The sequence below is a fragment of the Ruditapes philippinarum genome, unplaced genomic scaffold, assembly GCF_026571515.1.
Source record: "Ruditapes philippinarum isolate M1 unplaced genomic scaffold, ASM2657151v2 ctg5303_1_1_1_1, whole genome shotgun sequence".
Lineage (NCBI taxonomy): Eukaryota > Metazoa > Mollusca > Bivalvia > Venerida > Veneridae > Ruditapes > Ruditapes philippinarum.
The window spans coordinates 26,476-51,414 of NW_026857201.1; the positions used below are offsets into that span (position 1 = coordinate 26,476).

General features: G+C 31.6%; 1 protein-coding gene across 1 annotated transcript in view; it reads right to left on the reverse strand.

Moving 5' to 3' along the window:
• Window positions 1–1,979: 1,979 nt before the first annotated feature.
• Window positions 1,980–24,939, reverse strand: part of LOC132749063 (sialomucin core protein 24-like) — a 28,320-nt gene continuing 5,360 nt past the window's right edge. The window contains exons 2-7 of the mRNA XM_060738745.1: window positions 23,301–23,411; window positions 21,168–21,242; window positions 12,269–12,403; window positions 11,870–12,073; window positions 10,649–10,714; window positions 1,980–9,211 (exon numbers count right to left, since the gene is read on the reverse strand). Coding sequence (XP_060594728.1) covers window positions 8,979–9,211; window positions 10,649–10,714; window positions 11,870–12,073; window positions 12,269–12,403; window positions 21,168–21,242; window positions 23,301–23,411 — 824 coding nt within the window. The 3' untranslated portion in view covers window positions 1,980–8,978. The remainder of the gene's footprint in view (window positions 9,212–10,648; window positions 10,715–11,869; window positions 12,074–12,268; window positions 12,404–21,167; window positions 21,243–23,300; window positions 23,412–24,939) is intronic.

Consider the following 24,939-nt stretch of genomic DNA (forward strand, 5'->3'; position numbering starts at 1 on the left):
TAATAAATATTGTGTACAAAACATTTGTGTTAGTTTGTTTCATCACACATATATCACTCTAAACCAAAGACAAGGCGTATGCTTTATAATATTATTCAATGTGCTCTTAATTTGTTATCTGAGTGTTCAACAAAATTTTCAATTCAATCGAGTAGATATGACCGGCATCTATCTAGAACTTAAGGTGCTGTGTGTACTTGATACAAGATTATAGTAAATGCAATTCTCACTTTAATATTGGAGTTCTATCTAAGTGACACGATGTCATGCTACATGTCAGTGCAGTTTCTGGGATTTTAAATATTTATAAACTCTATGTTAACTAAGTGACACCAGAGCAAGACCAGCGTTAACACTTGGGCAAAATTAATGTTACCTTTACTAGATCATACTAAGTGTTAAATATCTAATCTCTGAACGTTGTAGTTTCACAAAATATGATTTTTATTAAAATATTATAAATATATCGGAAAATATGAGATTGGACAATATAAGGTCCTTCAGTATGCCTAAAGACCAAATTAAATAAAGCTCTGTCCTGTATGAGTCAACTTCACTAAATGTTGCACAAGCTAAGGTCATTGAAAACAAATAAATTCAGCCTTTTTACATCGCAACCCCATATGCGACATATTCTTAAAAATATGGACGATACTTATCCACCAACTTAGCAAATGCAGTCCTATGAGCTAGTCATATGGGCTAACTTCAGTTTACCTGAGAAGAATGATAAAGAATGGAGACAAGCCCCTCCCCCTCTTTGAATAAAGTTACCCTTAATGAAAAAAAACAAAATAAAATGATCTGTTCTATATCATTTCCTGCAGCTATAATATATTTTATATTTCACCGGTTTGGGGTATTCTCTATACTAATATCAGTTTATACAAAATTAAAAAAGGAACCGCAGTTGTGGAAAATTTTCATGTGAAAACTGGAAAGGATGTTATTGCATACGGAAAACATGTGTCAGGTAACAGTCAGAGTTGCATAAGCTTATCAGTCACCCAAGCTCGTTCGAAAGATATGATAATCTATTTTGACAGCAATAACTTATTTGTATAATGGTCTCATTGGTCTCCTGTGCATCAAAATAGAATCACCATAAAATCGATTTGCATACATATTTCGTATCATTCAGTAAATTACTGAATTCAAAATTTATAGGTCATCTTTTGGTAGATTATAACATTTAAGGACATGAATGGTAACATGTCCAGGGTTTGTTCTCTCAGTGCCTGAAAGAGAAAATTGACCCTTATTAAGCCTTAAATACATACACATGCATACATCGAGGCAGCCGCTTCTCAAAATCCCTCTCGTGGCGTGCACGTCACGGAGAAGGAAAGTCAGTGTCAAGTCATCCAAAGTACCAAAGATGATTGTTTGACCTGTCGTGACTAATTCGGGAGGGGGACGCTAACAAGAGCAGTTTTGTTAGACGATGCCCCGGAAGTACTGCAGGAAGAACAAATCGGAGAAAATTCAGCTTGAAAAGTCGCCGCTGATATGGGCTCTACGACCAGACCAGCAAGTGAGCAATTATTCTGGCCCATATGGGTTCGTACAAAGGAGGCAGCCATTTTTGATTCTCGGGATAGAATCAATATAACTTATGTAGAGATCCGAAAGATAATGTTACATACCATATATATAAACTCTTTTATTGATATTGTAGTTTAACATAAGGTTAATAAGGCTGTGTAAACTAACGTATAACTAGGTTAGGCCAAATTTGAATATTTTTCAGCCTATTTAAGCTATAGTGACTTATTCATCACTCAAATTGTAATCAATAATGTAAGTTTAGAGAGGACCAACTAAGGTTCATTAATATAACATTTGGTCAAAATCTACAATGTGGTTCTGTTTAAAAACGACGCCGGGGATACAACTTGCCATCACAAAAGTTCATCCCTGAGCATATTGTGTTGAGGTAATATACAAAATTTATGTTTATAATATACAAGAAAATGCAGTTTAACAATTAATTAACTTTAATCATTATATACATGCACATTATTTTCCAAATATGTTATCTAACTATAACACCCTATTAACACCATATTACTTGCACAATTTTACAGACAAAATAAGATCACAAATGTAGCATACATAGCATTATCAAAACATAGTTTCTATCTGATTTCTTCCACAACAAATTTATAGATTCTATAACAGTTTTCATAGTAAAGTCTAACGTATCCATTGATAGCTGGGAAATTAAAAAAAAAAACAATAACAACAACTTAAAATAAAAGTGACATCAACGAACCAGAAGTGTTTACTCTGGCGAGGCATTTTACTGTATTAAATTGCAGAGTGTATAAACCTTCATTAAAATTACCATATTTGATTTTACTATTTGAAAACTATTCAAAGATAAATTTCAGTTTTTGTGAAAAGAAGTCCTTGTAAAATCTTAAATCTATTATATTCTATTTTAACAGGATATCTATAAAATGTTGATGTTGGATGATATGAACTTATAACAATTCTGCTTAATCTTTCTTATTATTTCTTGTATATAATCACAGATTCTTGAATACATTTTACTATGTACATACAGTATGTCTTTCCTGCGCTTAAACAAGAGATTCTGTTTATAAAGTATAATAAGTAAATGCATTAAAATGTAAATAAATTTCAAACTTCAGGACTTTCATGAACACTTCTGTTATCAAAGATACTGTTAACTTAGATCTGATCATTGAAGTTTTACACCTGCTACCACCAGAATAGAGGCAGATCAGCCAGCACATGATGACAGTCTGACCAGTCTCTTATACTGTTAATTGATTCTAGTTCTACCTTGATATCCTCAAAATTGACGATAGTCAGTGAATATATATGCATGTATATTAAAGCTGGATGAACCCATGTAAGAAATGCAGTATTATTTTAGTGATCAAGGATAATTAAATCTCTTTAGTATAAAAATAGTTTTAAATCTGAATATACAATACTTGTATATGACATATCAATTACGAGACAAGAGCTTCTTATTACAAATTATAACAACTGAGTCATATCAGAGAGAGAGAGATTCTAAGATAAAAGATACTGTGATTATTTGTGTACTGTTTTGTCCAAAATATCAAGAATAAACAACAAAACATTAATAGACTATAACAAATTACAATTAACAAAAGCTAACAGAAACTTTGGAAATAAAATCTATGTGACACATACAGAAAACTCTGCATGTCAGTCATCAAAATATTGTACTTACATATTAAATCATTTATAAATAGATCTATTTCAAAGCTGGAATACACTACAGAAATCTAAATAATAGAAGAGATTCATTTACAGTATGATTTCCATCTCAGTGGTATATCATGTAACTGGGATTGACATCATTGTTCAGACTGTTCAATAATCATTTACTAAATCAATGTCCCTAATGAATGCCTCACCTTGTTATTACTGTACCTGAAATCAATCTACCATATGGTACACTGAAACCTACATTGCTACACTTCTACATCAAGTTTTATGTCAGAACAAACACAATCAATTTCAATACAACCTAAGGTAAAATTAGAAAGTTTTCTTTACCACATTTCTATATTTGTTAATGCTATCATAATTGGCCCCATATTTGTCATTTACATTTACCATTCCGAGATAAAACATATATGGAACTTTGTACAGCATTAATCAACTTTTAAAACTTACTAAAAATTCAAGCTATTTTAGCCTAACATACAACATGATGTTTTTCTACAGGATTTTGAGGCAATATTTCCGCCAAAAAAAGTTCAATCACTTAGGACTATAATTCAAGCTCAATTTAAATATTACATCTCGTACACTATAGCACTTAAACGTTGTAAATTATGTAGTATTTTTCATCCCTTACACTTACATATGATGAATTCACAATGACGTCCAACAAATAAGGCATTTTTTCCCTATAAACATAAACTAATAAAAAAATTATAAATCAAATTGTTGTCCTTCCATTAAAAAAAGGAAAACAAAACAAAAATTAATAGCACTTTTAAACTGAGGAAATTATGTTGTGTATAAAAGGGTAACACAGAGGGTATACCATAGTATACATATAGGTAAATATAGTTTGGTATGCAATGCAGTTGTGTAAAGTTCTTCAAATTAAAGCCAATCTAATATACACCAAATTATAGGGACCAACTGTATACATAAAGGTTTGCACATACATTAATTATTTTTTTAATTACATATTCTACTGTATAATATAAATGTATCAGTAAAAAGTAAAGTAAGCAATTAACAAATAAAAAGCAACAAAAATAAGTAAAACATTATACACATGTACTTCCAGAAATCATTATGAACCGGTAAAGCAACTAGGAATGTGGTACAAACATAAGCAATAGCTCTTTTGTATACAGAAAGACACCCCACACCGCTCCCCTTTCAAAATGGTCAAAATTCCGTACACTGGGAGAGACATTACAACATTGGCTATAATAAAGCTGAAAGACAAAATTAACACAAGTTTGTTCAAAAGAAATAAAAAAAATCTTTATTTTCATTATAGTAAAACTCGGAACACTATATCTATCCAAAACTTTATTACAAAATGATTTGCATCAACTTTAATTACAATCAGTATGTGATTCATTGAGATATTTCAACATATCTTGTAATAACGTGGAATGTTTTTGGGCGACTTTCAAAAATAGCTTTCAAATTTGTTTTAATACCGATTTCTGGAAATTTCAAAGAATTTGTGAATAGTGAAAGTGGCATTTCTTTCAGCTGTGAAGCTGGCATTTTGGAATTGTGAATGGGCTGTCTGTGAATGCTCAACACTGACATATAATGAAAAAGCACTACGGAAAAAATGGGCAAAAAATATCACATACTTTTAAGCTTTTTTTCGGATAATCACTGCAACACAAATTTTTCAGGAGCATAGATAATTACAAAAAGCTCTTATATCCAGACACTTGTATGATTATTATAGCAAAGTCATTTACATCATTCCTTTATTAAAATATATAATATACATGTAACACTGAGCAATAACTAAGCTATTTGCACCGAAGATTCCAGTAAAATAGTATATATTTTATATCAAAATATATTGAATTTCCATTTTATAAAATTATACTCTTTTAAACGTACATTTTCTATCTCCAGAAGAAAAGGCAAAATTGGCAACAATTAAGTTGAGAAATAAGACCTATATTTAATAAACATAACATTACCTGGGAAACTATGAGATTCAAGGCAAATAATACTTTTTAAAATTACGGAAGATCACATAAACTTGGCTCAAGTATCTTTCTCAAGAAATCAAAGGCCAACACCTGACAGGGATTGATCCAATGTGGCTAGCAATCCTTGGATTACTAGTCGGACATGTTAACCACTCAGCCCCACCAAGAAAAAACATGCCTTGGTTTAATGAAAAACTTAAACCAATGTTTTTCAGGGTGAAGAGCATTAAAAATGATCATTTATTTCTTTTGTTATCAATTGTTTTTTAGTCTACTTTTCCTTCACAAATGTAGATGTTTGTTTAATGTACCGTAAATGGAAAACAAAACAAAGAATTACAATCAATCTTCATTTGATACTTGTGATGCTCGGAAGCTTGGAATTTTGAGAAAAAAGGTAAAATATTATTAGCACTTAATCTGCTAAAAAAGAAAGCACTTAGCCTTTATTAGCACTGGGACTTATATTTATTATATTTTAATATGCCAGGTCAGCAGTATAGAGCCTGACCAGCCAACACAACCTTGTAGTCTGACTGGGCTCTATACTGTTTGATGATTCAATTTTCTCAATTTTTGTATTTTGTTATATAATCACTAAAATGTTTGAAAATGGTAAGGTTGGGCAAATCCATTATACACATTTAGAGTAAGAGTTAGTTAACTAGACTAGATTAAAGCTGTAGGAGAAAAAAAGAGAATGAACAATCGTAAAATAACCTTAACACAACAGATCAACAATATTATAACACTATATACATACAGATTTCTGAGTGAACCTATTTCCTTCATACTTAATGTGTAAGTTAGCATGGAGATAGTGACATAAAGTAACAACAGCAAATATAGATTTGAGCCGCGTCATGACAAAAACCAACATAATGAGTTTGCGACCAGCATGGATCCAGACCAGCCTGTGCATCCGCGCAGTCTGATCAGGATCCATGCCGTTCGCTATCAGTTTCTCTACTTGTAAAAGGCCTTTTAAGCGAACAGCATGGATCCTGATCAGACTGCGCGGATGCGCAGGCTGGTCTGGATCCATGCTGGTCGCAAACCCATTATGTTGGTTTTGTCATGACGCGGCTCTTTTTTTTCAGTTTTAGTTCCAGCTTACTTAATTTCCAACAACAAAAAGTGTTTCATCTGCAAATCTTTGAAGAAGCAGCCTTTTAAATTGTATGCAAGAATTGTCTTAAAATAAAAATAATTTTTGATTATGCTGGGTTCATATTTTCAAGCTAAACATTTTTTTACAAGTTTTACAAATTTGTTTGTTCACAACTCAAAATAACTATCCATGTAAAACAGCTATTACAAACGTTAATTAAATTAAATCAAAGTTCTGATTATTTTACTTCAAATTGAGAATTAAAAACATGAAATTAACTGTTTTTATAAAACACACAAACAAAAATACAACAGAATATTTTTTTTTAAATAAATTTTTTCAGTACAAATATTTTCTTACATAAAATATAATTTCCTGTTGAAATTTTTTGCTTAAGAAGTATAATGCTGTATGAAATGATTAACTTTCATTATAGTCGAAAAATAAAGTAATTTATCATAAAAGTCGTAAATAATTTCATTGAATTTTGTAGTACATCAAACCGATGCAATTACAAATACTTCACTATAATTACAGTAAGCAATTACAACTCTTTACTGCAATACCAGTAATCAATTACAATTTTTTGCTGAAATAAAAGTAATCAATTGAAATTACTTTCCATAATATCAGTAATCAAGTACAGGTCTTTTTCTGTAATAACAGTAATCAGTTACAATTTCTTACTGTTATACCAATGATCACAAATTACAATTCTTCACTACAAAAATAGTAATAAATTACAATTTCTTACTTAATAACAGTAATCAATTTCAACTCTTAACTATAATAACAGCAATCAATTAAAAAATTCAACAGTAATAACAGTAATTACAGTAATCAATTTCAAACATTAAACACATTTACAACAAAATTATCAACTATTAAGTAGAATTAAGATCAATTATGTACAGCTATATGGGTGAAATATATAATTCACATTCATTCATCTTATCATCCTATGATAAGCAATGAAATAATTACAGATCAGTTGTGATAGAAACTTATTCCTACTTTAAATTTAGCATTATAAGAAAATATGAAATATACATTTCTTTGATGTAAGTATTCCCATGTTTCACTTGTTTTCTGTGTATCAAACATGGTGCGTAACATGAAAATATGAATATAATGCGTAGAACCAGTTTCACATTTAACAATGTTAAATACCCATTAAGTTGTATATCACTTTTATAAAAGATGTAATATGCTTATAGATTAGTCATTAATGTATGAAACTACAATATATAAGAAATGATTTACAATGTATTTAACCAATTTTCATTAAAGTATTTCAATGAACTTATTTATTAAACAGTTAGCATTATTATTAATGATTTGTAAAAGATATCATGGCAGACTACCTGCAACTATTTTAGTATATATGATGATGTCCTGGGAAAGAACTGAATTATGATGTTAATTTTATCTATTTTTCAGCTTTATTAATGCTAGTATATATCACGATGAATATTTGGAATGAAACACTTTCGGCTGTCCTCCAAGAACCCCTTTTATATATAATTATGTACATGTATATGCATATATGTTATAGTTCTGCATAATTGCTCCCTTTCAAATCAGACATTGTCATTGTTTTTACTAAAATTCTAAATTTTATATATATAGTACATCTAAACTGAATTTCTAAATTTGTTATTTATAATACGTCTAAAATTGAAAGTTTCAGAATATATTTATATTATCAGAGAAAAAAATTACCTCCATTAAAAAAACAAAGCCAAAAAAACAACAAAGTATGATATACATGTATAACAGTCTTATACCAATAATGCTTCTATGAGATTTCTACTACACTTAAAATTAACTATGACTCTATAATGCTATTACAAAAATATCTTATTTCTCTTATCTATGCTAGCATATCATCTTAATAAGCACTTGAAAATTTAGAAGACGAACTTCTTGAGCAGAAAACTGACAAAAAGTTGAGAGCCTCACACCATTGTTTCATCTATTTTACCCTTTGAAGGCACATCACACTTTGTAAAACAAAAACAATATAAAAATTGCAACTTTCCTATGTAATATTCACACTTACCCTTTTTCAAATCAAATCAAATCAGAATTTATTTATTGTCGGTATATAAATATGTATATAACATTTCACAAAACATAAGCTATGTATAGCTTTTGACCGACATAGCTTTTGACTCTTATCCATTTTACTTAATAAATTTGAGATCTGAACCTCCCTCTTAAATCTCTTGTGTCTCATTGGTCGATTCTGATGAAAAAGTTAAATTTAACCAATGACAAAAGTCTATTTTAAGACAAAAATACGCTCTCTCTAAAACACATTTAGATAAATGTTTTAACTGTTAAATAACTTAAGTAGGTTTCAGAAAAAATAACACTTTGGAACTTATTTCATTAGCCAATTTAAGTAAACAGTTTTTATAACATTTTGGAACTTATTTTTCTTTAGCCAATTTACGTAAACATTTATTACAAAATTAACATCAGTTGAATTGTAAAAAAAATATCAAAGATGTTGGAATATGGAATAACAATCTGAAAACCTCTATATTTGTACTGTGATAAAGATCATATATATTAAAGGACTATTGTTCTTCATATTTTGATACTAAATTTTACAGAAATTTGATGATTTTTGTAGCAGTGACACAATTTTACAGGGTATGATAATTCCTCTCTGTCCTTGCCCTGTAGAATTTCAATCCGAAGAAAATGATGGCCACAATACCTAGACAAAGAACGATGCCACCAATAAATGAAGCTCCATCAAAATGCTGGCCTTGATCCGAGTCGCCAGTGTTGGCACTGGTATCCGATGATTGGGTGGAAGATCCATTATTAGGAGGCTGTGTTGTTACGTCAGGTTTCGGTGATGTAGATGTGCCAGCTATGAAATTAGAAAATTAACATATAAACAATAGCTAATACAATGCTTTATTTTGAATATCATTCTGGATTTCTTCCTTTGTGATTATCTTAAAACTTTACTACTCTTCTACTTTGATAAATGTATTATATAATGCAATATCAGTTATTAAAAAAAAAGATCTAGGTAAGGAGGCAAATCAGAAATATTAGCATCTGAATAAATTTTCAGTCTATTGTGTGCATGAGTACAATGTAACTAAATGGAAAATTAATCAATTAATGACACATCATCTTATTTTTGTGACTCTTTGTGCTAAGTAATTTCAAAATCCATTGATCTATGTAGAAGTTAGAGACCTGACAAATAATATACTGCAAATTCACTTATATTCGTGGGCATGAAATTTCGTGGTTTTATCAAAACGGCATTGTTGAGGGTTCTTCAATTTGTGGATTTTCAATTTCTTGTAAAAATATGAAATAAATAACCAAATGCAAAGTAATCTTACACGTAATTGCTGCTCATTTACTTACAGCATATACACTTCTTTCCGTATCACACAGCACTTGTCAATAAATTTAATCCTTGCCTCTGGGCATTTATATTACACAAAAATTGGCGGAAAAGCGCTGATGCATGTTTGTAATGTATAGAAAAGAGGCATTACAAGAAGTTTTTGTTGGGATAAAATTTTATCAGATCTTAGATTCGTGGATTGACCTACCCACGAAAACCAAATTCGTGCCCCACGAACAATAATGATTTTACTGTACCCTATAACAGACTATGTTAATTTTTTTACCTCTAAGTGTGACTTTGAACTTGTTGGTAGGGATGCAGGTGTTGTGCATGACACATTGTCTTATTAATGTGACGATTTGTGCTAAGTTTTTTCAAAATCCTTTGATCTATGAAAAAGTTATGGACTGGACATAAAATATACCTTATCACAGACTATTTTAATCTTTGACCTCTAGGTGTGACCTTGACCTTGGAGGTAGGTGACCAACTGTTGCACATGACACATCGTCTCATTACTGTGAACAATTGTGGCAAATATTTACAAAATCCCTTTAAAGATAAGAAAGTTTTGGACCTGACACAACATATACCCTCAAATAGACAATGTTGACCTTGAATATAAGCAAATGCCACCTTGATCCAGGAGGTTGGGGTCTGGTTGTTGCGCATGACACATCATTTTATTATAATAAACATTTGTGCCAAGTTATTTTGATAAATGACTAAGTTATGGTCTGGACACAAAAGTATGACAGACGGACAGATGGAGCCTATTTCTATATCCCCCTTTTTTCTTCGAAAAGGGGGGGACAATAAAAATGCATAAACGACAGAGTAACATAGCAAGCAATTATGGTGGCAGACAAATAAAAGTTAAGTATTAATACTTTTGGGAATTCATTAAAGAGAGACACATTTTTGTTAGATACTTACCATTACACTGGTGCTGGGGTGTATCTTGACAAAATATTGAAAAATTACTGCTTTTCACATGACATCCTGGAAAATATGAAATTTTATACATTATTATAATATCAGTTGACTTTCAGCTTACAGGTATCATAATTATTCTGTTATATAAAAGTTTCATAATTCACAATGCTTATTGATTAACTAGCATTATTGTAGATCGACCTTTACTGCAAGGACACTCCCAAATAATATATATGAGCTGCGTCATGACAAAACCAACATAGTGCGTTTGCAACCAGCATGGATCCAGACCAGCCTGCGCATCCATGCAGTCTGATCAGGATCCATGCTGTTCGCTACAGTTTCTCTACTTGTAATAGGGTTGGTAAGCGAACAGCATGGATCCTGATCCAGACCAGCCTACGCATCCGTGCAGTCTGATCAGGACTGCACGGATGCGTAGGCTGGTCTGGATCAATGCTGGTCACAAACGCACTTTGTTGGTTTTGTCGTGATGTGGCTCATATTATCTTTGCCAACTGCAGAGTTATTTAAGGAATTGTTAGAAAATTGTCTTAAAAAATTGGTAGTAAATAGAAATCATATTTTGTAAATACATGCATTGACATTGTATCCCTGAATTCTCACATTTTTCCAGTCCTGATTGTATAAATCATAAAGTGTATGTAGTGATATATATACTAATTAGGTGATAATAAACTATAGTTATACAAATGTTATTCAAATTATTGATATGTGATTACTCCATCTAGAACAAATTAATCACAGCAATGAACAGCTACAAGTAAAACTACACTTAAATGTAGGAAATACAGTCTAACTTATCCAAGTGACTATGTGATTCTTTTCCCTCCCCACCCCAAACTAACAAAATTGAATATTCAAATTATATGGAAAAAAAAGCACTTTAGCTTTAAATTGTCTTAACATCAATCACTCTCTAGTTTTGATATTGTACCCCCTGAACAGGTAAAAAACTAATAGCTTTTTCAATACAAAGAACAAGAATAACATAGAAACCCCTAATCTGTGAGTGGAAAAGGAATAACAATGAACAAATCTCACCGACCAATGTACAAAATACAACAATAATATTAGGATCTCAGTATCTTTTAGTTAAATTATTCTTATGATGACTAAAAACATTCATTATTATCGCCTGTAATATTAATTGTTGCTACAAAAGGTGAGAAAATGTGGCAATACAGTTTCTATGGTTACCTTCATGTGGATTGTTGTCAGAACCTGTACAAGTGATATAAGTACAGTTTTGGTCAACATGTGAGCAGCATTCAGTACTGGTGTCGTAGGTCACACATACATCTGTTGGTTGGGGTGTGGTTGATGCGGTTGCTGGTGTTGCTGGGCCACACTGGTTAATGTTGGTATCTGGCTTACAGTGGGCACTAACATTGCTCACACAAGCTGCAAAATAACCATATATACAATCAGCTAAATGATATAGTCATCTCTTCATTAAAACTATCTCTTTATAATTTGAAATACTGACAATAATTGTTTAATACCTATAGTCAGTTTTTCACATGTAAATAACTTCTATGTAAAGTTTTCATCATAAAGTGTATACATGTATATATATGTAAGTCTATCTGACGTTACCTTCTAGTGCTGATTCATTCAAGCTTGTACAGTTTGTAAACGAACAGTTTGCTATCCCACAACATGTATCCCTATCTGTACCTGCTGCACAAGGATCTGGTACTGCTGTTGGTGCCTGGCTGGTAGTCGGTTTAACTGCAATGATTATGTTACATATTAAACTAAGTGTGAAAAGTATTTCAGCCAGAAACATGAAATTTAATATAACAAAACATAAACCTTAATATAACAAAACACAAAACTTAACATAACAAAACATAAAACTTAACATAACAAAACATAAAACTTATCATAACAAAACATAAAACTTAACATAACAAAACATAAAACTTAACATAACAAAACATAAATCTTAATATGACAAAACATAAATCTTAACATAACAAAACATAAAATTTAACATAACAAAACATAAAACTTAACATAACAAAACATAAAACTTATAAGTATTTTTGATAACATATATCAGAAACCTCAAATTCATTTTGGTCATATAAAGACAATATTACAGGCATAACAAGGCAGCAATGTTGACCATAAATGGGAACTTTTTTCAATGATCAAGTGGGAGATTTTTCTTCAAAAAAAAAAGGAAAATTTTAGAATATGCAATAAACAAACAAGAAAGTTCTGATATCAAAAAGAAGGAGATTTCTTAAATTTGTGGGAAAAAAAAACCCCTTCTTTTAAGAAAAATCTTCGAAAATATGGCTGCAGAAACGCTAAAAGTGGGAGAGTTCACATGTTTGATGTTCACATCTTCATCAGGATTCAAATCTAAAACAATGAGGTATGGGTGATCTTTATATAAACTTTTTTATCTACTACATTTACTAATGATTTTAAAATAATACAATTTTTCCCATCTGACTTTCAATGACCTTGGCACACATAAATACCGTACATAAACTAATTTAATGTTCCGTAACAAAATATTATTCTGTTACCTGTATTTAAAGTAGGGTTTTATCCATTAATGATTTTGTGCAAGCAAAACTTTTTAAGGAAATTTTCAAGAAAAGGGTATAAGATGGTCCTGCAACAGTGACCAAAATTTGTTTTTTGGGGAAATTACCAAATAAATAGTTTCTATATTAAAACAAAGTTTGTTCTGGATAAATAAGCAATTATTGAATAGAAACCTTATCAAAATGTCTTTTAACAGTGAATACAAATGAGCCATGCACGACAAAACCAACATAATGGGTTTGCGACCAACATGGATCCAGACCAGCCTGCGCATCCGCGCAGTCTGATCAGGGTTCATGTTGTTCAAATACCAACCCTATTACAAGTAGAGAAACTGATAGCCAACAGCATGGATCCTGATCAGACTGCGCGGATGCGTAGGCTGGTCTGGATCCATGCTGGTCGCAAACGCACTATTTTGGTTTTGTCGTCATGCGGCTTAAATGATGTTGCCCTTGAAAATGTGGCTTATAAATATTTATCACATAGACATATTACAAAAAGCATCTTACTGTTTATTTGAGAAACAAATTCAATTATTGCAACTTTATCTATATTAAATACTTTCAAGTTCACTTCCTTGAACTCACTGGAGTACAAAATTTCATATGAGAACAAATAGTTGTGTTTCAAGTAAGACAGAAACCATTATGATCCCTGCATTCAGTATTAACCACAGTAACCTCAAGCCTACTTCACTTTTAAAGCTGCACACCTCCAGATAAGCCAAAACATTTCAAGAAATTCAATCCTTAAAAAATGTATTTAAATCTTACAATAAGTACAAAGATTCAATGGCTAATTAATTCTTTATGTGTTATGTGCCATTAATGACTTATTTTGCAGTATCAATCACTATAATTGTACTGCGTTACTAATGCAGTAAAAGGTATATATGTATATTTTGACCTCTCTTTTGGTAATTAACGTGGATTGTAAGTGCTGTTTGCAATGTGTAAGTTACTTTCTTTGTTCACTTCACAATATTTTACTTTTAATTACATTTTCAAAATTTTCATGAAAATTTGCATGAATCTGGAGGCATGCTGCTTTAAACTACTATTAGTTTCATATCATTTTGAAAATATTAATCTACAATTTAAATCACTATAATATCAAATAACTAAACCCATAAATCAAATTCAGACAAACATTTTCTTTCTTTTGCCAAATATCCATTAATTTCACATAATAAAAAAAAACTTTAAGGTTCTTTAAATGTTAATGTCATGTGTAACTGTGTATAGAAATCAATGTTTAGATAATATATATAATGTATGTAATAAACAGAAAGTACAAAGAGCATCCTAAAACAAAAGAAGACATACCATTATAAATAAAGAATATTCCAATAAATAACATTACTCTAGTGAGATCCATTTCTACACTTTCTAACTGTGATAGTTGCTGTATTTAATGTTATCCGAGCAAAATGTCAACGTACAGAATGTTGTAATATAATGAGGCCCTTATTAAACATATGATTCACAATATTTTAGTATATTATAGTTATAAGTATTTCTTTTAACTACATACAGACAGAAGTAATGTAGATCATGATAAATGTTTGAATTCAAGGTACTGGTCTGCCACATGTGATGACAGTCAGGTTCTTGTATATCATGATTCATCCATATTAAAGATCCTGTATGTTGTAATTGAGGTTGTTACCACACTTAAGTCAAATTTAATATATGTATACATTTATGCTAATAAAACAATTTTCAAACATCAAAGAATATGTAAAATATGTACTGCAAATATTTGTGCACATTATATGTAATCATTAAAATATATGCATTCATTTCTTATTGGAAAATTTGACTTAAACTTTATAGAAAATAAATTTCTAATTACCTCCCTTTATTTACATGAAATGTTAAATTCGGTAATATCTTTATAAATAATGCTTTTTAGAACTTACAATATTGATCAATCTTAATTTGAGCATCATCTTTATAATATAAAACCATAAAAAATTTGTATTACAGGATCTGTAAAGGATTATTCAGATTTAAGGTGGATACATATAGATACTTTCATTTGCTCAATATTTGGAAAGCAAAACATTTTTAAAATTACATACATAAGTATATTAACTATGCATAAACAACATACATTTTACTTTTACATATAATGCATAAACAAACATTATTGAATTAACTATTCCATTTAAATACATGTATATTAAGCCTTAATTAAGTATTTTAGCATGTAAATAATTCAAACAAAATTGAGGATAAGTAAAAAAAATACGTTCATGCTATTATAATGACCATTGGTACAGACTACTCTCCAGTTGAATGATCTTGTTGAAAACGGAAAATGATGTTGGAAAATATTGAATTTGTCTAACATTTTCATCTGGTTTCCTGACTACAAGTGATTTGGATCATACAGTTATTTTTCATATAAAAAAAATAAGGGGCTGAAGCACAACACAAAATGATGAACTTTATGTTGGTGAATTTTTTTTTTGCAATTTTAACATCTTGAAATTAACAACTAATATGATGACCATGAAGTTATCACTATAGTATTATGAAATATTTCATCAGTTTAATATTTATATACAAGTTTTTGTATCATTTCAAAAGCAATAGAGTTAATAAAAATAATCGATTTCAGTAAAATTTCTGTGGGACATGAAAATGTTGATTTGTACAATTTTATCATAAACTTAAATAACATCTACCCTACATGTTCAAACATTCCTGCATTAAAGCACAATAATAATTATAGTAAACATCTAATGTGAGACAAATACACTCATTCATTCACAAATAGTTTGCTTTAATATGCAAAAAAAATCAGTAATATTTACTATTAAGAAATAGATCTAATAAACAATGATTTGGATAGAAGTTGATCAAGAAAAAATTCCACAATATAAAACTGTATGTATGGGCCTCTATTATGAAGTCAACATAAAGCATACATGTGTCACTGACTAACATATCAGAAAAAGAATGGTCTGTATTGATTTACTATATATATTTACACTGCTCGGTAAAGCTGTCTTTTATAAGGTACGGATATTGAATTGTTGTTGTAGCATCTGTTGAACATGTAAATAGATGTTTAATTATTTTACATACAAACCGTCATACAGTTATGCTGTTATCAGATAACATTCACACTACTGAACATTTGCTATAGAAATTCCTAGCCCAAGGTCAATATATACCTGGATGATAAATGATCATTCTACATGTATGTTTATATACTGAAAACATAATATTTTAATTCAACAGTTATTTAATATCATATATTATATATCAATTGTATGATTATGTAATGGTTTAGAGCTTTTCACTATTTAGAGGAAAGAATGTGTAAGCAATGGGACATCTTAGCCCGTACAGCTACAAAACAGTATAAAGAGGGTTCCTGGGTCTATGCCCGGTCAGGCTGCACATTTTTTCCGCCCTGTGACAATTGACGCCAAACATGAGGCCATGACTACATATTACTCAGAGTTAAATGGACCTTTCCGGTTTTTCATAGCAGAACATTTAGCCACACCTTTTCCATTCATTGCTAGGTTTAACTGCTCACAAACAGTATCACAAACATAACCACGTGTTCTTTGGTGCAAACCAGGTCAACCAGTGACTATGTATTATCTCAGTGTAGCAATTGGATAACAAAGTAGCAAATTTACATCAATCTGTAAACACTGGAAAGGTCCATTCACATTACTCTGTAACCCTGAGAAATTTGAGGACAAATTTCAACACAGCAGGGAAGTATTTAACGCTTTAGAACTGATTACTATTAAAGAAGGCGACCAGAAAGTTCAGTCATAACAGCCACGGAACAGGATTCCTAAGGTCCTGGGTTTGAGTCCCAGTAAGGCTGCACATCTAACTCACCCTGTGACACTTGATACACTATTGGTTAGATAACTTTTTAATCAATATCTCTTTACAAAGGCTGTTAGAAATAAGTAACCAAGCATGTTATTCAAGAATTATAACAGGAAATTATCTTAAGTTAAGGACCCTTACAGTTGCTGTTATCTTGTTTAATTGATATTTCCATCATAATTTTACTATACATTGTATTGTACACTACAAATTATACCACAAAGCTCAAAGGAAGGTTATCATTTTCTTCACAAAAGAAAAAGAAAGGAAATTAAATTTTGTTGGCCATAACATGAATTAAGTCAACTCAGTTACATCAGCCTAGTCCCAGGTCTGTAATATAAAACTAAAGTCAATATGTTTCATGAAATTTGGTCCTTACAAACATACAAGTAAACATGTAACTAAGTAATTCTCTTTAATTAATTTATTAAATAAATGAGAAAATACATTCAATACCCCTTTCATCTTGCAATAAGAAAAGATAGATATCAGTAACTTTACATATTCACTGCATGAAATCTACATACCATACATTCAATACTGCATTTCATGGTAGAATAGTTAAGTTTTACAAAATATTCATAAAATTGTATGAAGAAATAAGAGTATCTTCAACTTATACTTCCTCATAAACCTTGTATTATGCCTAGTGTAGATACAGACTTGTTTATCAATAATTTACATAAATTACGATTTTGTTAAGTTTAAATGAATTTTAAGTCAAGTTACAACAGTACATATATTTCAGTCACACACTGGTAGCTGGAGTGTTCCTTCATTCTGTAGCTGAGTTAACCTAAACTTTAATTTCCACAGGTTACTAGTACTGTCAACTTCTCCACATTGGCAAATAGTTTTAAACAGCAGTGGAGGATAAATATCAACAGTTATATTGATACCTACCATAAATTAGAGTGACTTTCCAAAATCTGGGAAGTGAAGGGGAGGTGAGAACAAAACAAATAGTTCAAAATCACAGACTTTGTTTTGAAACAGCACCATCACTGACATCCCTTACCACCAGGTTAAGCAGTATTAATCAACCTTAGCTACCTACCAACGGTCCCACACCACGAGTATAAATGATACACTTACAGCAACAGATATAACTACTTAGCACTCTATACCCAATATGACTGTAACAGCCCCCAGTTTACTACATCATTTATGCTGTTTATGAAAAACATAACAAAACAAGAGGGCCATGATGGCCCTGAGGTCGCTCACCTGTATATAGGCCCCCGGAGCGGTCCAGTTTTAACCCCAGGGCTTTTATTTTAACAAACTTGGAAGACACCCATTAGAAGATGTTTCATGTTAAGTTTTTACTACACACATATAATGAAAAACAATGATCTCCCCCCGGCATGGCCAATTTTAACCCAAGGGCTTTTATTTAAACAAACTTGGTAGACACCCATAAGAAGATATTTCATGCTAAACATCTAAGCTCTAGCTCATTGGGTTTTATAAAAGAAGATTTTTTAAGTTTTTCCTAAACACATATAGTTAACAACAATGACACCCCTGGGGCAGGGCAAGTTTTTACCCCAGGGCATTTATTTGAACAAACTTTGTAGACACTTACTAGAAGATGTTTCATGCTTAATATCTAAACTCTAGCTATTTGGGTTTTTTCAAAGAAGATTTTTTCAGTTTTTGCTATACACATATAAGGAAAATCAATGACCCCCCCGGGCGGGGCCAATTTTGACCCCAGGGCTTTTATTTGAACAAAGTTGGTAGACACCCATTAGAACATGTTTCATGCTAAATATCTTAGCTCTAGCTCTTTGAGTTCTTTAAAAGAAGATTTTTTAAGTTTTTACTATATGCATATAGGGAAAATCAATGACCCCCTGGGGCTGGGCCAATTTTGACCCCAGGGCTTTTATTTGAACAAACTTGGTAGACACTCATTAGAAGATGTTTCATGCTAAATATCTTAGCTCTAGCTCTTTGGGCTTTTTAAAAGAAGACATTTAAAGTTTTTCTTTTGGTTGCCATGGCAACCAGAGTTCTGCAGGGAATTAAATTCTTTGAACAATTTTTAAAGGTGACCACCAAAGGAACATTCCTGTGAAGTTTGGATGAAATTGGCTTAGTGGTTTATGAGGAGATGTCATTTAAAGTAAAAGTTTACGGACGGACGATGGCCGGACGTTGGACTCTTATTATATAGATACATGCATTCTATAACATGACTCGTGATTTTGTCATTATACACACATTATACACACATCTTAAACTGCCAATAAACACCATTTACAGACAACATGTATATACAACTGTTATTAATACAGGGCTGCCAACAGCAAATTGCAAAATCAGAGGAAAATACGCGGGGGGTCAAGGGGGCTGCGCAAGCCCCCTTTGCGGGTCCAGGGCAGAGCCCTGGTGGGGGCCCAGGGGGCGAAGCCCGTGGAAGTTCCTGGATTCTGATGATTCAGTATGCCCTAAAATCAATTTCCTGGACACTAAATTTGACTTCCTTGGTTGCCTTTAAAGCCATTCAGAGACACTTTAGTTGGACTTCAGGTTTTCATCAGCCCTCAAAACAAATATCCGACATTTTGACGCATTTTGACAACAGACAAGAGCGACAATGTAAACTGTAATTTGATTGGTTATTCTAAAATAGAATGCCGGAAAAGACTCGATTTGACCAATGAGAAAAGCGCTTACAGACGTACCATAGGCGGCTAGCGTAACGATAAAAGCCGAAGCGTGCCGGTTTTTGGGTACTGTATAAAATATGACGAATGAATTTATTGTCTTTGTCGAATTTACATCGATCTCAAAAATGACCCAGGAGCTCACGAAATCCGCGGATTTCCGCGAATCCGCGGAAAATCGGCAGCCCTGTATTACATGCACTTCTTCTGATAAACAAAGGCAACAATAATAAATAAATTAATTGATATTTTCCGTTCCTATTACGTTTTCTTTTTTATATAACATCTCTCAGACACTATCTTAACAGGTTTTGAATTTAATCCTTTATCCATATCAGTTGATATTTATATAAGAAGAGTATCTATCTGGGTAATGATTATCATGCTTAGAATGCAACTCATTCATAAAGGCACCAGAATAACACCATTTTAAACTTACATGGTGGTGTAGACTGATTTTCTTGCATATCAGACTGGTGTTTCGGTTAGTATAGCCCATGCTGGAAATTTCATCTGGCATGGGGTGGTGCCAGATGAGTTGCATGTTTTACAAACACTTTGATCAATGGTGTAATTTTTGTGCATTTTATGAATGAACCATGTTAAATTCCATGAATTATTGAGGTAAACAGTTTTAATATGAAAGACTATGCAAGACAAAAATATCTGACATATGTTACAAATGGGTACACGCCAATATTCGAATCAGAACATAGTTTCAATGATCCACACAGATTTACAATTTAAACAAATATCAGCAGCTAAGATTAAGTACATGTAGTATAAACATGCAAATATGATGGCATAAAATTGTAATCATTCTTCTTGTTTTTGTTTGTTTTGGGTTTTACATCACATCGACACAGTATAGGTCATATCGCGACGTTCCACCTTTACTGGTGGAGGAAGACCTCAGGTGCCCTTCAATGCATTATTTCAGACACGAACGGGCACCTGAGTAGAACCACTGACGTTCCGTAAGCTAGCTGGATAGCTTCCTCACATGAAAGAATCCAAAGTCCCTGTCGGGATTCCAACCCACAGCGGTGAGGGGCAAGTGGTTTGAAGTCAACCACTCGGCCACAGACGCCCCTCATTCTTCTTGAAAAGGCTATTATTTTTACCTGGACAAAAGTATTCTATGTACTGCTTCCAGGAAATACTGCATGTATGCCAATGACACCTTATAAAACTTTATAAAGTTATCTTTAAACACTCAAACAATATTTGATGAAAATCCAATCAAAACTGTGATGTCTAAAGTGTTAAAACAGTTCTCACATGTTTTGACTGTGTGACTTTGTTTCTAAATCAAGATGACCGACATTCAATCCTGATCAAAACACATGAATCTGGATGTGTTGTTTTAAGAATTTAGTTTACCTTGAGATTTACAGGTCTGGTCCACTGTGTTGTTCTTACATTTATCTTCATCTGTCCAACTTTGTAAATGACATTCTGTAAAACAAGAGCATGGCAATCAGTGATAACACTCTTGTCTGATAAAAATTCTAAGTTAAAAAGGGGGCACAACTCCAAAAATATTTCTTTCTAATTTATCCCTCTTGTCTAACATGGTAAGCATATATTAGTTTATACAAAATTTTAGTTCAATTGTGTTGGAAGCTATAAGCTTATTGAAACACTCTCGAATCCGTTCCTGGAACCAACCAGTACTAAGCAATGAATGTAAGCATGTACAGTGGAACCTGTCTAATCCGAACTCGTCTGGACCAGAAGAAAAGTTCGGATTAGAAAGGTTTCCTGATTAAAAGGTTTTTTACATGTTTGTTCATGTTATTGGCAGAATAGTTTAAGGAAAGAAAACTGGAATGCATTTGAAATTGCAATATCAATATTTTATTATTGCCATGTCTTATCGTTCATTAGACATAAGAATTATGTTTATTAAATTAATATAAAAATAAATTATGTGAATACAAAAATAAAAAAAATGTAGATAAATAAGCAAAAATATAATATCTTCACGGTTAAGTTAATCTAGGATGTTAAACAGAAGGCTGAGTCATAATTAAATATTCGTACCAGCATTTGTCAATTGTTGTTTACTCTTATCCGATTCAATGATTATCAGAATTCACTGACAGTTTCCATTAATTTCCATTACATAATCAGATGTCATTAAATTTGTTACAAAAGATTAAAAGATATTTCTGTTGCATCATATTTAAATATTTATTGAAGGTGGCGAAAAACAATCAATTAAGCAATTAAAGTAGATATCAAGACAAGCTAAGTGTAATTTTCACACCTTCGCAGATAATACGTTTCACCCATTAATCAAGAGAAAATACTCTTATCAGTTTGGTGTAAGAGTAACACACCTGCAAGATGTGCGATTTTTTTGTTATTTTAAATGTAGGTGTGACATTTGGCAAAATCTGTTCGGATCCCAGAGGTTAATTTTAGAGTAAAATAAGAACAAAAATTGAAAAACTCGTCCGGAATTCTGAGTAGACAGGTTCCGGATCCGAAAGGTTTTTTTACTATTGAAAATAGAACGAAAAAAATCGGGACCGGACACTTCGTTCGGATAAGAAAGGATTCCGGATTAGAAGGGTTCGGATTAGCAAGGCTCCACTGTATTGATAACTTTTAAAATGTTTGAATAATTGGGTTATATTAAATGTTTGAATAAATGGATTCAGTGATTTTTTTCACTGTATTTTACAGCGGAATAAAGGCTGTTTCCCCTAGCCCAAAATAGGTATATTTTCCCCTAAAAATGCCAATATTTTTCCCCAAAAATGCCTCATGCTCTTCCTTACCAGAACCATGACTAACAGCATCTGACTTATATCATCTAGAAGACAGAAATCTGTCCCTATATAATAGCCTTTGCTAAGTACCATGCATGTAAAATTGAATTGATATTTTTTTTTTCATTAAACGTGTGGGTAAATTCCATTTTCAAAAATCAGTGGGATTACATTAAAGTTTTTGCATGACTACAAAGACTACGATGATGAAGCATTATAATAGCTCGACCTTTTCTTCGAAACAGATGAGCTAAAAAGAAACTTAAATTTGCTGTAACTATAACAAGTTTGTTGTCAGTGAACAAAGTAAAGAATCTATTTGTTTTTCAAAGCAAAATAGAAATTGCTGGCTATTTCATCATTTCTTCATTTTACCAATCATTTAATTACAGACTCCATAATTTGAAAATGTTGATTAACATAGCAATACATTACTACTACGTTTTCAATGCTAATAAGGAAATATATGTTTACATTTTTTTATAAAGACACTATTAAGGTCATACGACAACTATCAAGCTTTAGTTGTAAAGGAAAACTTTGAATTTAGGTGCTACCAACCTTCTGTAAACTTGCTGGAAAGCTTCCTTACATGAAATAAAACCAAAGTCCTTTACAAGTTCAAACCCAGCACTGGTGAGGTGCAAGTGGTTCAAAGTCAGGGGCCTTTAGCATTTGGCATCAGTGGCTACAGGAAGACATTATAATGTAAGTAGATATTGATAGAATTAAATACCTTCTCTTGTTTTATTGGTATCTTCAGTTACATTAGCATCATCACATGTGAACCACATACATTCTGTTTGACTGCAACATGTTTCATTTGTAGTCAGTGCAAAACATCCATCTGAAATAAAAATTAATAGCTGATAGCCTGATACAGAGATTAAAACAAGAGGGCCATAATGGCCCACAATCGTTCACCTGAGTAGATGATTCAAATGAACAAGATTGTACTATTCAGACCGGTAGTAACATCAATTTAAGTGCGCAGGTAAAGAATAAATTTGAATTGACAGGTTTTACCATTGATGAATATATTTTGATTTAGATGTGCACAGTATACAATAGATATTTTTTTGAACACTATAAATTAGGTTTGCCGAACCACAACCTGTTTTATGTTACAGTTGTTTGACCGGTATGGCGCAGTTTTTAGACTTTTACTGTCTGCATGCAAATTAACAAATTGTTGGTATAAACAAATGTACCTGCTAGAAGATATTTGATTTGGCTTCAAACCTAACAATTATCAGAAAATATATTATCTCTTTTCTAGCAACTGCTTGATTTAATCTGATTGGTTTCCCCAGTTCTGAAGCAAGTTTACCAGTTCCAATGCACATAACAAATCATTTGTAATATTACCTTCGAAGAATGAGATTGACTATTTTTGCGAGCTAATACTAAATCAGTACACTACAACCTGTCAGCCTTATTCATTATTTTATTATTCATTCTGGGTATTGTTAACGAAATTACTGCACCATCATGTTTGGTGTAATTTAAAGCAGAACTACAATTGGAACTGCATTTGACTTTTGTCATTTTTTTCTGGTAAGTTCTGCTTAAAAACAGGGATCAAACATAATGTCAAAAATAAAAATAAGTTTTTGTTTCGCAATAATGCTTGAACATCATTCATTTTAGTCCCATTATTTATAAATACTTTCTATAAATAATCTATCTTTTAATTTTATCCATAAAATAGATACATCTTTAGTTTATAAAATAATATCTGTCAACACTGACATAGACATCAATATTTATTGTCCTAATTGCTCTAACTTCTCCATTTTATTTTATTAGATTAAATAGAGGATATTTGTTTCTTTTGCATATAATATTGAAATATATTTCACTGAGTGAACACCAGATGCAATATTTTCAAGAGTGGTGTAGCCACGAGTGAAAATAGAATAGCTGGTGTTCATGTATGAAATATATTTCAATCTTATATGTAAAACAAATAAATTTTCTATTTATTTCATGCTTATTAAGTGATTTCAAGTATTTTTTACTGATTTTGCGGCGTAACGTCACGCATTCTACTTTATGATGTCATCACATCATGACGTCACATCATCAATTTTGAAATAGTTCTGTTAAATTTCTCTATTTTTTTTTACATTTTTAACATGATGTATGATGACATCGACTTTGTTTTCCAAAAGAAGCAAAATTTATGTACGGAGCCAGTAGTTTAAAAATAGCGCAGAAACAATTATTGCTCTATATTCTATATGCATACTGCATAACTAATCAAGGGCCATAACACTGTGTTGAAGGGTCTAAGGCGACGATATGCACACCTCCTCTTGGTTTTCAAGGTTCCCAAAAAGTTTCGTTGAATTTAAGCCTCTAGTTACAGAGAA